The 14,110-nt window shown below is 48.3% G+C and overlaps 1 protein-coding gene across 1 annotated transcript; it reads right to left on the bottom strand.

Annotated features, from left to right (window-relative positions):
• Window positions 1-1,939: 1,939 nt before the first annotated feature.
• On the bottom strand, window positions 1,940-11,565 carry PICK1 (protein interacting with PRKCA 1). The gene is made up of 13 exons (XM_082281142.1): window positions 11,539-11,565; window positions 10,683-10,774; window positions 10,008-10,119; window positions 9,407-9,535; window positions 9,217-9,283; window positions 7,841-7,930; window positions 7,377-7,430; window positions 7,216-7,278; window positions 6,738-6,871; window positions 5,883-5,975; window positions 4,981-5,031; window positions 3,572-3,716; window positions 1,940-3,326 (listed from the first exon to the last, which is right to left on the bottom strand). Exons 2-13 carry the CDS (start codon window positions 10,721-10,723, stop codon window positions 3,085-3,087), a joined length of 1,221 nt encoding a protein of 406 aa, XP_082137268.1. The 5' UTR covers window positions 10,724-10,774; window positions 11,539-11,565; the 3' UTR covers window positions 1,940-3,084.
• Window positions 11,566-14,110: the final 2,545 nt, after the last annotated feature.

The following is a 14,110-nucleotide window of genomic DNA, read 5'->3' as shown; positions in this document are numbered from 1 at the left end:
AGACCAGGAGGCCACCAGCTCTGACCACCTCTGCCTGGCACATCTTTTGTGGATGGTAAAGCTGGGGCAGTGACACCTGATGCTGCTTTCCCAAGTAGGGAAGTGCTGTGTTAGAAGCTGCTGCTGAGCTACACGAAGAAGACACCTAAGAAAGGCTAATGCCATTAGGTGTGCAGCCACAATACGGAGCCTCCCTGACAGGAATAGCACCAAGCCAGCTTTATCTAGGCTCAAGTGAGTCCCGTTGACGCGTGAAGGGAACAACTTGGCCCCTGTGGGGGTGGGGGTTTCAAGACAGGTAAATAACCATGTTCCAGGTGATTATCCACTGAGCAGGAATGGCACCAGATGTGCCTGTGTTTTCCTCTTAAATAGAGAAAACCTCCTTACATAAAGGAATCAAAGGTAAGGCAAAAGGACAAGCCCCAGTCCCTGAGTGCTGCTAACAAGGGTGTTGGAGCACGTGGTAAGGCAGGCATGACCCCCTCACCCCCTGCTGCAGTGATGGATTTCTAGATTCAGAGAGGACAACCTTCCCTGGCATGCTTAAACCACTTCTAATCTGCTTTAGGACTGGATCTTTTATAAACACCCCTGGCCAAAGCTCTTTCTTCCGGTTTCCTGAACTGCTTCACCTCAGAGACCCTGGGGGAACCTGTGACTATACCAAAGGATCAAAAAACTAAACAGAGGGCTACAGGGAAGGCAGCTCGTGGGGCCACCAAAAGATGTGTTTTGTTCCAGACCAGACTGACTACAAATTAGCGGGTAGTTGGCAAAGCCTGCAGGACCTATAAAGCCATTTAAACACAGCAGGGGAGTGAGGACACGAAGGAAAGGCTTTCATTCTAGATGCTCCCAAACAAAAATGACAGTAAATGATGAGCAAAATAAAGCTGTTGAAGAATGTCAGTTTAAGAAGAGACAGAAGACTGGAGGGGAGAAGGTAAACCCCATAAGGTTGTACTCTGTCCCACCATTGCTAACACCACTGTTAGATCTGATTTTGAGCCAGTCATAGCAGTGACTGTGGGCTTTTTCCTATTCAAACTCACTTAGAAACATCCCAAATGAGACTAACCCCCATAAAAAATCCCAGATGCAAAGATCTGGGAGAAGGAGAGCAGCAGCAAGGGTGCTGGGGCCCTGCAGGCATTCATCCAGTGCTCTCAAAGCTTGTTCTCCCTCTCCACAAGGTAAGATTGCTGTTTCTGCTCAACCAAGTTGCTCTGCAGCTCTTTCCCCAGTAACCCCAGGCTGGGTTGCCCTTATTCACTAGTATGCCCTCCAAGAAGGGGCTCACAACTTCCCAGAGGTCCAAGATCCACAGCATGAATACAGCTGCCCTTGCCAGCCAGGCAGGTCACTAGAACAAGGTCCCCTCTGTTTCCTTGTCACAAGTCAATATTTCCCACTAAGCCTCCCGCTCTTAAATTTTTATCACAAAAGCAAATAGAAGCCCTTAGGGTATGAGATCTCACTACAGAGAGTGCTGCAAGATTCCCAGACCTCTTCCTAAAAAAACCCAGCTATGCTGCCCTACACTTTTCCTTGCTGGCTTTCAGGCAAGCTCCACTGAAGCGTTTTCAGTTCCTCTCAACTGCTCTGTGTTTTGGCACAACAAACAGCTCTGAAAGAGGATCAGGGACTTAATCAGCCGAAGCTTGTGATGCAACAGCTGAGCTGTGTGGAGAAGCTGGCCCTGAAGGCATGCAGGGATGCCACCTTGGCAGGACTGAGGCACCTGGGGGCCTTTAAAAGGCTGGTGTTCCCCTGGGAAGCTAAGATGCAGAGAAGCACCCAGTATTACTGGGTGACTGGCCTTGCTACAGCATTTATAACCCTCTCCCTCTGGAAATGTGCTGCACTGACCACCACAGCTTGGTATAGAGATTATGCACCAGTATGAGAAGAAAAAAAATGGCCAGCACACGACACCCATCTTTCCAACATTATAATTTAAGATTAAAACCAATGGAAGATCAGCAAACAAATCTCTTATAGGAAAGGCATGAAGGACATGAAATGAAATGTCACCTATTTCTTTATTACAGACAATGGTCACTACATCAGAGTCTGTTTAAATTCGCCAGAGCAGCTTCACCATGGATGGCTTTTTCCCAGGCACCCATGGAGATGAAGCAGCTCCAAAAAAACAATCAAAGAGAAACACAAATTAAAAAAAGAAAAATCATAAATTAATGCCCTTAAATAACTTCTCCCACGACCACTAGAATGTAATGACAGAAGTCAAAACCCCTGCCCCAAGAAGCACACCACTCCTGGCAGTTGTGCTGCCCACTAACAAAGTGCCATCTGCATCTGGGATTAGCCCACAGGGATGGAGGGAGGGGAGGAGAAAAGCAAGGAGGAAAGAAGTAGTCTCACATACCTCAGCTTTCCTTTTCCCCCTTTCCTTGTGCTAGGGAATGGGAGGATAGCTACTGCTGCTGGCTGACCCAGAGGCAGCACAAAATAGTTGTGCAGAGAGGAGAGCACACTAGTCATTCTTTACACTAAAAAAATCCCAAAGTCTCTGCCTAAAGAGCATGTCTTCCTTTCTCCACAAGGCTTTGTGTCTCCTTTCTAGTTTAAAGATGGGGTCTTTCCATCACGGTTCTAAGGTGGAGCCTCAGAAGGAGCTTGAAGACAGCAAGCAGTGATGCTAACACTTTCCCATAGCACAAGGGGAGGACGGAAGGGGGCTGCTCTCACCATCTGTAATCACCTCCAAACCCTTAACCAGCTTCCATGTGCCCCAGGGGAGCGGTGCTGCCCACGTGCTCAGCAGAGTCCTGTCTGCACAGAGGCACACGGCAGTGTGGGAGCGGCTTTTCCTCCCCGCACCTCAGTACCCAGGCTGGGTAGCAGAAGTCTCTAGGGGCAAAAAGAATATCCAGGTAAACAAGCAAAGGAAAAGAGAGGAAAGCAGAGGCTGGTCCCAATCCAACCAGCTACCCCCACCCAAAGCAGAGGAGGAATCCCAGGCTGGACACACAGAGAAATCACGGAGGATGAATGCCATGTGAAATACATGTTTTCCTAACAGTCTGCAAAGTCCTTCCTCTGGCCATGCCGGCACACTCAGGCATCATCAATGAGCTTCTCTCCATTTGCATCCTCCTTCCCACTACCCTCTCTCTCACTTTCTCCTTCTTCTTCTGCCCCATCTGTGTATGTGTCCTTCTGCCCATAGCTGAGAGTGGTGCGGGCAAGGTCCACCTCGATGGGAAAGACATCGGCATCCCGGAGCACGGCATAGCAGTCGTCATAGTACTTGGACATGGTGGAGACAAAACGCTGGAGCTGGAACACGATGTCCTGCACTGTAGGGGAGACATGTTGGGGGAAAAAAGTGTGAAAATTCCCTTCCCAAACAGTGTGAAGGCTGTGATCAAGCCTCCCTTACCAGCACTAGATACAATCTCCTACACACTAATCCCTTTTGGCCCCTCAGGGCTGATGTCTCGGGCACAGCCACAAAGGAGTTCTTCAGCAAAGAACTGAGCTGAGGCAAAAGAGGAACACAAAGGGCAAAGCCATGTCTGCTGAATTCAGCAGTGGCACTCACCATGTTTCTGGTCCAGGAGCTCTATTTTCTCTAGCACATCCTTCCTCATCTTGGCAAAGCGCATGCGAGCCTCCTGACGGCAGCGCAGGATCAGGCGGTACTCATAGTTCCCAGTGCTGACCCGGTACAGGGGCTCACCCAGAGCCTGCCAAAACACATGGCACCATTTTAGAGACTCCCACAACAGTGCTTGTACACACAGTCTGCCTACCAGTGTGGACTCACAATGACCTTGGGTTATTACAGACCTCTCAGGCTCATGGGGACTGCTGTCAGGAGCAGGAACCATGAGGAACACTGAACCATGTCAGAAACTGGCAGTCAGTGGGGCCACTCTGAAGGCCAAACACACACCAACCATGGTAAAGAAAAGCATCTCTACTAAGCAAATACAAAAGCACAGGCACCTTTCAGCCCAGCATGGAGGGGTGGCATGGCTTCTTACCTGGACTAGGAAGACAGGCATTAAGAACAAACAAGTTTATATCAAGCACACAAAAAAATCTGCCCTCCTCTGCAAGGTCTGCCCTGTATGGATTGAATAATGAATTCTGTATCTATGCAGGGAACCCTCTGGTATCTACAACCATCCAGACACAATGTTGGAAACCAGCAGGGAGGGACCTATACATTGTCCTGCTAAACAGTCTGGAAAGGGGTTAGGTCTGTCAGCAACAAAGCATCCTCCCCTTGCACCTGTAAGCACAACACACAGAAAAATCCGTGCTATGGACTACGGCTCGCTAACGCACGCTGCCAGTGCCAAAACCCAAAGATGTCACTCTGCTGGGCATGACTGGGGTTCTTTCCTTCCCACTTAGAAGGAAACACATAATGAAAGCTTGTGTTAGGAGCTTGATTCCTTCCTGGCACTGGGGAACTAGGCATTCCAAAAAATCAAATGCCTGCTCTGAGACTGAAACCTAGGATAAAAAAAAGATGTTACTTTCATGCAGGGAAACTGGAATTTATGGGATACCTTTAGCTATTTTAAATAGACCTGTTAAGGATTAAAGTCCTAAAATTCTAAACTATAAACCCCCTATTGTTAAGAGAGATCCTTTAGTCAATTTTCTTCACTTATAAATACAGTTTCACATGCATTTTGCTGCACAGAAGCTAAATCTCCATTTCTCAGAAACAAGTCCAGAATTAATGATAAGCTGTACACTACACACAAATGGAATCTGTGAAGATAACACCTTAATCCTCCTTACATAACCTAACAGTACTTAAACACTGAGAAAGACAACCACTGAGCAAACAAGCTGCAGTGCTTCCCAGGTAGCATTTAAGGATCCCCTATTTCTAATACATTAAGAACAAATGTATGTAATTCCTTAGGATGCATTCACTAGTTTGGCTGCTGACAGGCTCAGGAGTGCTTTTACAACTGTACTGATACTCACAATGCAGCTGTACTCTTCATCATCCATCTCTTTGACTTTCAGGCAGTAAGACTTCGCAGAAATAAAGATAATTATAAAAAAAAAAAGGGCAAAAGAAGAAGGAAATATTAAAAATTAGAAACAACTTCATCATCATCCATACCCATGAGGTTGTACCATTCCAAGCCTTCCTTCAGTGGTAGAGACTCTGAAGAAAGCACAGTGGGAAAAATCCTGTGTTCATCTACTCTTTGGGAAAAGACAGTACAAGAAAAGTATGAGATGGGAATGAATAAAGAGGGAAAGAAAAAGATTAATTGTAGGAAGGATTTATGTAGGAAGAGATGCTGTCATATTGCCTTGCCTTAGGGCTGCAGCTCCAAATACTTCTCTCAATGTGTAAAAAGAAACAGATTCCTACAGTTACAGAACAGGTGCACTTAGCAACCTTACCCTTTTTGGGTAGAAAACAAGGGGTGAGTGGAATGAAGGAGGAAAAAAAAAGGCAAGGTCTAAATTAAAGCAAATATGACTTGACAGTTGTTTACTTTGGCTAAAGACAGAGTGTCCAAAATTACCTGAAAAATATGGACTGGGGAGCTTTTTAGAGGAGTTCAACAACCTAAGTTGCAGAGGAACTCTTTACAAATAAATCAGGAAATAATTTGGGTCATGTGGGAAATAAGTCATCTGGGTACTGTGAGATCTTTCTTACCAGTGAGAAGTGTTTGGTTAAGAGCAGGTGTCTGAATCTGAGTAATCTGGCAGTAAACAAAGAACTGAAAAATCTCAGTGCATTCTCTCATGGAAGGATGGATATGTGATCATATAGGCTACATGTGACTTTCAGGATGATTCTATGAAACTTAGTTTCAACCAGCACTTAGGGGGGAAAAAAAAAAAGAAAAAAGCAAGCAGCTCACCAAATATTCAAACTTGACATCCAGGTATTTTTTGATAGTCAGCCTTGTGTCAGGAATGGCTTTATTCAGATACGTATTCAAGTCAGTGAGCATCTGCAAGGGCAACACCGTGTTGCTGAATTAAGACTAAAAAGCATGACCACAATTCAAGTGCAACCTTCTACCCAGCACAGGTCATGAGGCTGCCTCGAGTTAACTCTTTTTTGCACTACAGCATATTTGAAAGAAAATGTCTGATCATGCCTCAGAATGGTTAGAGCCCCCATTACTGTCACTGGCAAGTGGTTCCAGTGTTAGAAAAGTTTGCCTCACTTCTAGCCTGGATTCATCTCCTTTTGACTCATTTTATTTCCAGCTGGTCCTGGAAACAGCTCTCCCCAGTTCAAAGTTCCATGACCCAGCATCATTGATCCAACATGGCACTGAAAGTGGTGCCCAAACCAACACGTAATCCTCTCTTTGCTAAACTAAGTGCACACACCCCCTGGAGACTCTCACTCAAGTATATTGACTGAAATCCTTACATTGTTCCTGGGCTGCTTATCTAAGCTCTTTTAGTGCCATAACACAGTCATGGGTACCAGTATCAGGTACTACACTGATCAGACTACTCCCTCATCCCCAAAAGAAAAGGAGAGGAATATATTCATGTGCAGAAGTCATAGGGACAAGATCGATATATTCATTATGTTACCACTCAGGTTCTTTTCATTATTAAGAGAATTCCCAGAAGGAAAGCAGACAAGGATCATTCTTCCCACAATGAATGAACTTTTAAGACCACATCTTTAAAGACAGGACTTTCTAGATTCCCCTCTTCTCCAAACCCTTTACTCCTATGGTTAAATTCCTTACCGGCTTAATTGTTTTCAGAAGGTGAATCCCAAACTTCTCAATGCTGCGATGGGCATCAGCAAATTTCACAAAGGCTTCACTGGCAGCTGGCTGTGGTTCCCGTACACCAATGACAGAGAAAACATCTCCAAATGCTGCATGAGCAGAACAACAGAGACAGATGAATAAAGAGGTGAACGCTGAGAAAAATCTTGTCTCTAATATTAGAAGTCCCTCCCATAACCTTACAATTAGCTGGGGGTTGATGCTACATGTTCCCTAAAGACCAGAGTTTGGCAGGGCACTTCCCCAATGTCTCATGTGAAAGACAGGGCCTGTGTCAGCACCATGACTGGTAATGCAGGAGAGCAGCCCTTCCCAGCTCATTTCTGCAACCCTTAGTTTTCTTAGAGTGAAGGAATCACACACCTAAGTACTGACAAAAACTCCTGAAACTGGAGGTCAAAGGTTTGTGCTCCCTTTGCTCAAGATTCTTTACCTCTGTGTGTCTGAGATAGCTCAAAGAAAGCCCTGAGAAGATTCTTGGTGTGCTCTGTCAAGCCTGTGATGGAAGCCAGAAAAACATTTAAGTCACTTCACTGAAACATAATGGAGGCATCCTTCTCTCCCATCTGGTGTCTGATGGAATATCAAGTTTACCTTTGTATAACTCTGCAGTCCTCTCCAGCTCCTCTAATCTCTTCACGAGTCCATCTAAATAGAAACAAGAATCAGAATACAGAATTATAACAGTCACATTCAGGACATGGTTAAGACCTGATTGGGTGGAAAAATACCAGTTTCATATGTCTGGTTCCAATTTCCCTCAGCCCTTAATGCCTGTCCTGTGATATATGGGAAGCCTTTAAAATTACTGCAAATTTATAGTGTGGGGTCACCACCTATTGACATTCACTAAGCTGGTCCCTGCTTTAAATTAATCTGACCTGAGATAACATTTAAATGGCCACAAGGACAGGCTATATCACTCAGGAAGGGCAGACACAATCACAGCAGCAAGGCAGAGCAGAAGGAAAGAATGTGGACCATGCAAGCAACAATAAAATTAGGCAAAGTAAGAGTAAGTGTTCCATTAGGAAAATGTCCTCCTGGACAATACTTACCATTGCAAAGTATGGCTCGGCTTAACCCCAGGGCATCCGCTGTCCCTGAGCTCATGTTCTCTACCAGTCGGTGCTTTACCTTCTTCAACACTAAAGGCCAAAAGAGAGTTACAAACCAGCCTCAGGGTGACTTCTGTGGGCATGAAAAGCTCACCAGCATGTTTCACTGGTTTTCCAGGCACTGGATGAACTGCACTTAACTCAGTATTAAGGCAGCAAGTAGAAAGAGAATACCACAGAAACAGGGCACTCTGGCCCAGCCATGCTTAACACATCTTCTAACTTGCCTATCTGTTCTGCTCTCACATCCTAAACACTTCAATCAATAGAGCGCCTGCAATTCTTTTGGAAGACTGTCCCAGTGAATCACTTTGCTGTAAGCAAAGCACCTATCTTGATATTTGGAACTAAGCTTTGGTTATGCTATCTGCTGTATTACTGCAGCTGAAGTCAGGAGATGAGGCTGAAAGACAATCAGGACTTAATGCTCAGCGTTGTCCCTTTCCCTGCTTTTACCTTTTGAATTCTAATTAAACCCTTTCGTCACCTCTTGATGGAATTTCTGTCTTCAGTGGTCATACCCTTTAAATTACTAGAGACATCTAAGTCCTCTTTGGAACCAGATGGCTCAGTCATCCTTATTTACAGGCAGACTTGCCTGCAGATCCCAAGAACTCAGCTGAAGCTGCAGTGTTCTGGAAAATACCATATTCTCATCACACTTCTGTTCTCCCAGAAATCCATCTCACTATTCATGATTTTCCAGAACTCCTGTCAATTTATTAGCACCATAATCACCACGAAAAGAAATGACAGCACAGAGAATGGACACATTTTGCTGAAAAGTGAGAAAGGCAGATCATATAAAGGAAACAGCAGTGTAGACTTAGTTCAAAACCAGACACTTTGTTTTAGCAATAAAGGCTCTCCTCTCTCCCATAAAATTTATGTTTGTACAAAACTCAGTGTAGGTAGGTATTTCATCACTGTTCTCCAGGCTTAGAAATCACCACCAATGCCTTTCAATTGACACATTTCTGTGTACATCTAAAAACAGGTCAGCATAACTTACATGTATTAAAAATAAATTAATTAAATTATTATGTAGTTGAGATTCATCATCTATGCTAAACACAGCACAGAAAAACAAGCCTCCCACAACAACAGTTAAGTCTTGATTTAACTTTCAAGACTATTTCAAGAAGTCAGGGAAGGATTTTTTTTAAACCTGTAACTCTCTTTGACAGTATCCATTTGAAAATGACTGAGTTGAAGAGCAAGAAAGGAGACAGAATTTTACTTTGGTTTTAGCTGGGACCAATCTTTCACCCCTCCACATCATTTTAACACTCTAGGGAGAAAGAAACCAGTCTTACCAATATCCAAAGACTTGCCCTGCTTTGGGTCAGCCTGAAGCTTGTTGTAGTGTATTGTCACTTCTCCCTGCAGAAAGAGCAAACCCAAAACTGCTGTGCTGGAAGCAGGCAGCAGCAGCTCCCTTTACCCAAGGACAATAAGCTGCCAACTACAACCCAAAAGCTCCAGTGGCCCCCTCCTACCTCTCACCTTTACCATCTGTATCATCTTGGCCACCTCCACCTTGGTCTTGCCTTTGACGGACTTCCCGTTGACTCCTGTGATTTCATCCCCAGCTGCCACGGTGCCATCTAAGGCTGCTGGAGTGTTATCGAACACCTAAGACAGAGCACAGGCAGCCTGGAATCAGGAGGAAGGTCAATGCAGAGCTAAAGAGCACAAACCAAACTACTGCATTCCTCCTACTTAATTCACTTTTACTTTGCCCGTGGTGTGGCTGCAGTTTTCCCCCTCTCCAAACCAAAAGGTGGGCTGATCATCTTGTTTCTTCAGGAAGTTCTTGCCCCTAGGAATGCGCCTCCTCACATACAGGATTTCCTGATGTTGAGAGTGTCACACTGTTCCCCTGTGAATTCTAACGTGCTCTTCAGGAAGGATAATTCCAGAAGTCTTAATTTAATTCTTCCACACCTACTAGGTACTAGAGTAAGGAAATCTTTCACTGAAAAATGAGATGTAATCTCCCACTTTGAGAAAAACAAACACCATAGGGCTCTCTCTCCACATTTCCCATCTCTCAGGCCAACACTGCTTTAAAAAGATGTTTTCTTTTTCCTCCCCTGGTGCCCACCTGGACAATGTAGAGACAGGGGCAGTACTGTGCTCCTCCCCCAATGCTGATCCCAATCAGGTTCTGAGAGTCCTTCTTCAGGGTCACTGTCCCAGGTACAGTGGGGATGCCCCTACAAAGAGAAAGGAATAACTGAACGCGTAGGCAGAGCTTGTGTATGAAATAACTCCAGTATCTGAGTCAGTACAAATGGAAAACATCATAGGCACTGCACATCTGAATTCATTCCTTCACCTCTGCCACAGAGTCTATCAGCACGGGCCAGGAGGGAGATGTTCTGTGCTATCTTTTTCTTGGGATTGCATGCAAGGATTAGAGGTGGAAGAGACACGCTCATCTATTGCTAGGCACTGAAGAAACACTGTCACGTTTTAGTGTTTCATCGGCACTTAGTGCTGGAGTCAGAGGACAACTTGCACAGCATAAATGTGATGCAAATCAACTGCTCTGTTAAATGCAGGGCAGTCACTGCAGAGCAACACAAACATTCACCTTTGCTCAGTGATACCTCATTCCCAGTCTCCAGAGGGAGCAAGAAATCAGCACTGAACAGGAAGTCTGATGTTCAGCACACAGTGTCAGGCACAGGTAAATTTATGAACTCTCATTAGGTCTTGGCTGCAAAGCCTACTTCTATTGTTAGAAACACTAGGAAGAGACAAGTGAAATACTCACAGCTTATCTTCTTCAATATCATAGTCCAAATCTGCAAACATTGTTTTGGTTAAGTGGCGTCCGTTTGTCTGAAGCTACTTATTCCAAACTCCCTGGGAAGAAAGAATAGAACAGACCAAGTAAAATGAATGACTGCAATAGAGAAACACAGAGAACCAACCTGTCACCCTTATCAATCTCCTTTTTCTTTTTTTGAATGCCACATCGCGGTCTCTGCTCTTATATCAAAGATGAAAAACGTGTCAAGTGTCCCTGGTTCTGTGCTCCGCATGCGACACGAGAAAGCCCTCGAGTTTGAATGCTGCACGTTCCAAAGCCAAGACTGACACACGTGCAGCATTTCCAGAGCACAGAACAAAACGTGGTTCCTTGCGGAAGCTGCTTCTTCCCACGCTCGACCTGCACCACGGCTGCTAAAGACACTTCGCTTTATCCCCGGCAGCACTGCCCATCCCCACGTTCCTGACTTCACAGCAAGCCACGGCACCTTTTGACGCTCACCGCCTGTCTCGGGAGGCCGTGTTTAAGCTTTTCACCGCAAGCCTCATTATTTCCCCATGCACAACCCCCCTTTCCACTTAATCTCGGGCAGTAATTAGCTGGCACGCTGGGGTTCCGCTCGCCCTTCGGCAGCACCGAAGGCACGGTGACGCCGTGGCGGTGGTCGCCTCCGCCACACCCGACCCTGCGGGAGCAGGGCTCCAGGGACAGCTCACCGTGCCCATCCCCGGACGCGGGGCCGGGCAGGGGCTGCGGGCAGTGTCCGGCCGGGGAGGGGGCGAGCGCAGCCCCCGCCCGGCGGGGCCGTCCCCGGGGCAGCCGCGGGGGGGCGTCCCTGAGGGGCCCCCAGGCTCACCGGAAGCGGCCGCGCGGCGCCGTCAGCCCCCGCCGGACACGTCACCGCCGGCGCCGCCCGGAAGCGCCCGCCCGAGCCCCGCCCCCCGCGGCCGCCGCGTTGCCATGGGGACGGGCACTCGCTGTCAGCGGCGGGCGCGGCGGGACGGGCCCCGCGCAAACCCCCGGCACAAACACCCGGCACAAACACCCCGGCACAAACACCCCGGCACAAACACCCGGCACAAACACCCGGCACAAACAGCCGGCACAAACACCCGGCACAAACACCCGGCACACACACCCCGGCACAAACACCGGGCACAAACACCTGGCACAAACACCCCGGCACAAACACCCGGCACAAACACCCGGCACAAACACCGGGCACAAACACCGGGCACAAACACCCGGCACAAACAGCCGGCACAAACACCGGGCACACACACCCCGGCACAAACACCGGGCACAAACACCCGGCACAAACACCCGGCACAAACACCGGGCACAAACACCGGGCACAAACACCCCGGCACAAACACCCGGCACAAACACCCGGCACAAACACCCGGCACAAACACCGGGCACAAACACCGGGCACAAACACCCGGCACAAACACCCGGCACACACACCCCGGCACAAACACCCGGCACAAACACCGGGCACAAACACCGGGCACAAACACCCGGCACAAACACCCGGCACACACACCCCGGCACAAACACCGGGCACAAACACCCGGCACAAACACCCGGCACAAACACCCCGGCACAAACACCCGGCACACACACCGGGCACAAACACCCGGCACAAACACCGGGCACAAACACCCGGCACACACACCCGGCACAAACACCCCGGCACAAACACCCCGGCACAAACACCCGGCACAAACACCGGGCACAAACACCCCGGCACAAACACCCGGCACAAACACCGGGCACAAACACCCCGGCACACACACCCGGCACAAACACCCCGGCACAAACACCCGGCACTCGCCGGGCACGGGCGTGTGTGAGTGCAGCGCGTCCCGGACTGCTGAGTGTGGTGACAACGGGGACGCAGAGAGCTTTGAGGCTCAACGAGGCCAAGGGCCGGGTCCTACGCTTCGGTCGCAATAACCCCATGCGACGCTGCAGGCTGGGGGAAAAGTGGCCCAGCAGAAAAGGTCCTGGGGGAGCTGGTCAGAGCTGGATGAACATGAGCCAGCGGGGGCCTCTGTGGCCAAAAATGCCAGTGGCATCCCGATCTCTACCAGAAATAGTGCGGCCAGCAGGACTCGGGAAGGGATCATGATTAGGATACAGTCTTAAGCTGTGCCAGGGGAAGTTTAGGTTATACGTCAGGAAAAAATTCTTCCCTGAAAGAGTGATTGAGCACTGGAATGGTCTGCCCAGAGAGGTGGTGGATTCACTGTGCCTGGATGTGTTTAAAAAAAGACTGGACATGGCACTCAGTGCCGTTGTTTAGTTGATGGGGAGGTGTTAGGTCATAGGTTGGACTTGATGATCTCAAAGGCCTTTTCCAACCTAGTTCATTCTATGATTCTGTGATTCTGTGATCCCCCTGTACGCAGCACTGGTGATGCCCCACCTTGAATCCTGTGTCCAGCTCTGGGCCCCTCACTACAAGGAGGACACTGAGGTGTTGGAGTGTGTCCAGAGAAGGGCAATGGAGCTGGGGAAGGGTCTGGAGCACAAGTCCTGTGAAGAGCAGCTGAGGGAGTGGGGCTTGGTTAGGCTGGAGAAAAAGAGGCTCAGGGGTGACCTGATCCCTCTGTACAACCCCCTGAAAGGAGGCTGTAGCCAGGTGGGGGTCAGTCTCTTCTCCCAGGCAACCAGTGACAGGACAAGAGGACGCAGCCTTAAGCTGCACCAGGGGAGGTTCAGGTTGGACATTAGGAGGAATTTCTTCACAGAAAGGGTGATTGGGCATTGGGATGGGCTGCCCAGGGAGGTGGTGGAGTCGCCGTCCCTGGAGGTGTTTAGGGGAAGACTGGACGTGGCACTCAGTGTACCATGGCCTGGCTGCCAAGGCGGTGTTCGGTCAGAGGCTGGACTCCACGATCTCAGAGGGCTTCTCCAACCTAATTGATTCAGTGATTCTGTGAAACTTGTTGGCACAATCACCCCTACTGCTGGCAGGCCAGCAGTGACCTGTGGAAGCATTGGATGCCAGCAGATGTGGAAGCCAGTCAGCACAGCTGTGTGCAAAACCATTGCACTGCCATGTGTGCGGCAGGATCACCAGGCTTCCACGCATTCTTCTCCTCTGCGATGTGTGTGTGGGCAGTGGTTGGGTGTTCAAGTGGTTTTCCTGCCTCCATCATGACAGTACCATCACTGGGAGAATGCTGTGATTTCCCAGAGGAATGTGGTCGCCTTTTTACATTATGTGTCATCTTTTCCAGCCTCTCCTGGCTTCTGAGCAATTACCAGGCTGCCAAACCCGACTTACTGACGCAGATCAAAAAACCCCCCAACACTGTACCCTTTGAACTGAAAACTTTGTGACTAGGAACAAGGACTGGCCCATGACGATGACCTCCCTTGCTGGCTGAGGGGGTGGTTAGTGTTAGCAGAATGCAACC

The sequence above is a fragment of the Coloeus monedula genome (assembly GCF_965178545.1).
Source record: "Coloeus monedula genome assembly, chromosome: 4".
Taxonomy (NCBI): domain Eukaryota; kingdom Metazoa; phylum Chordata; class Aves; order Passeriformes; family Corvidae; genus Coloeus; species Coloeus monedula.
This window is presented reverse-complemented; position numbering and strand designations above follow the sequence as displayed.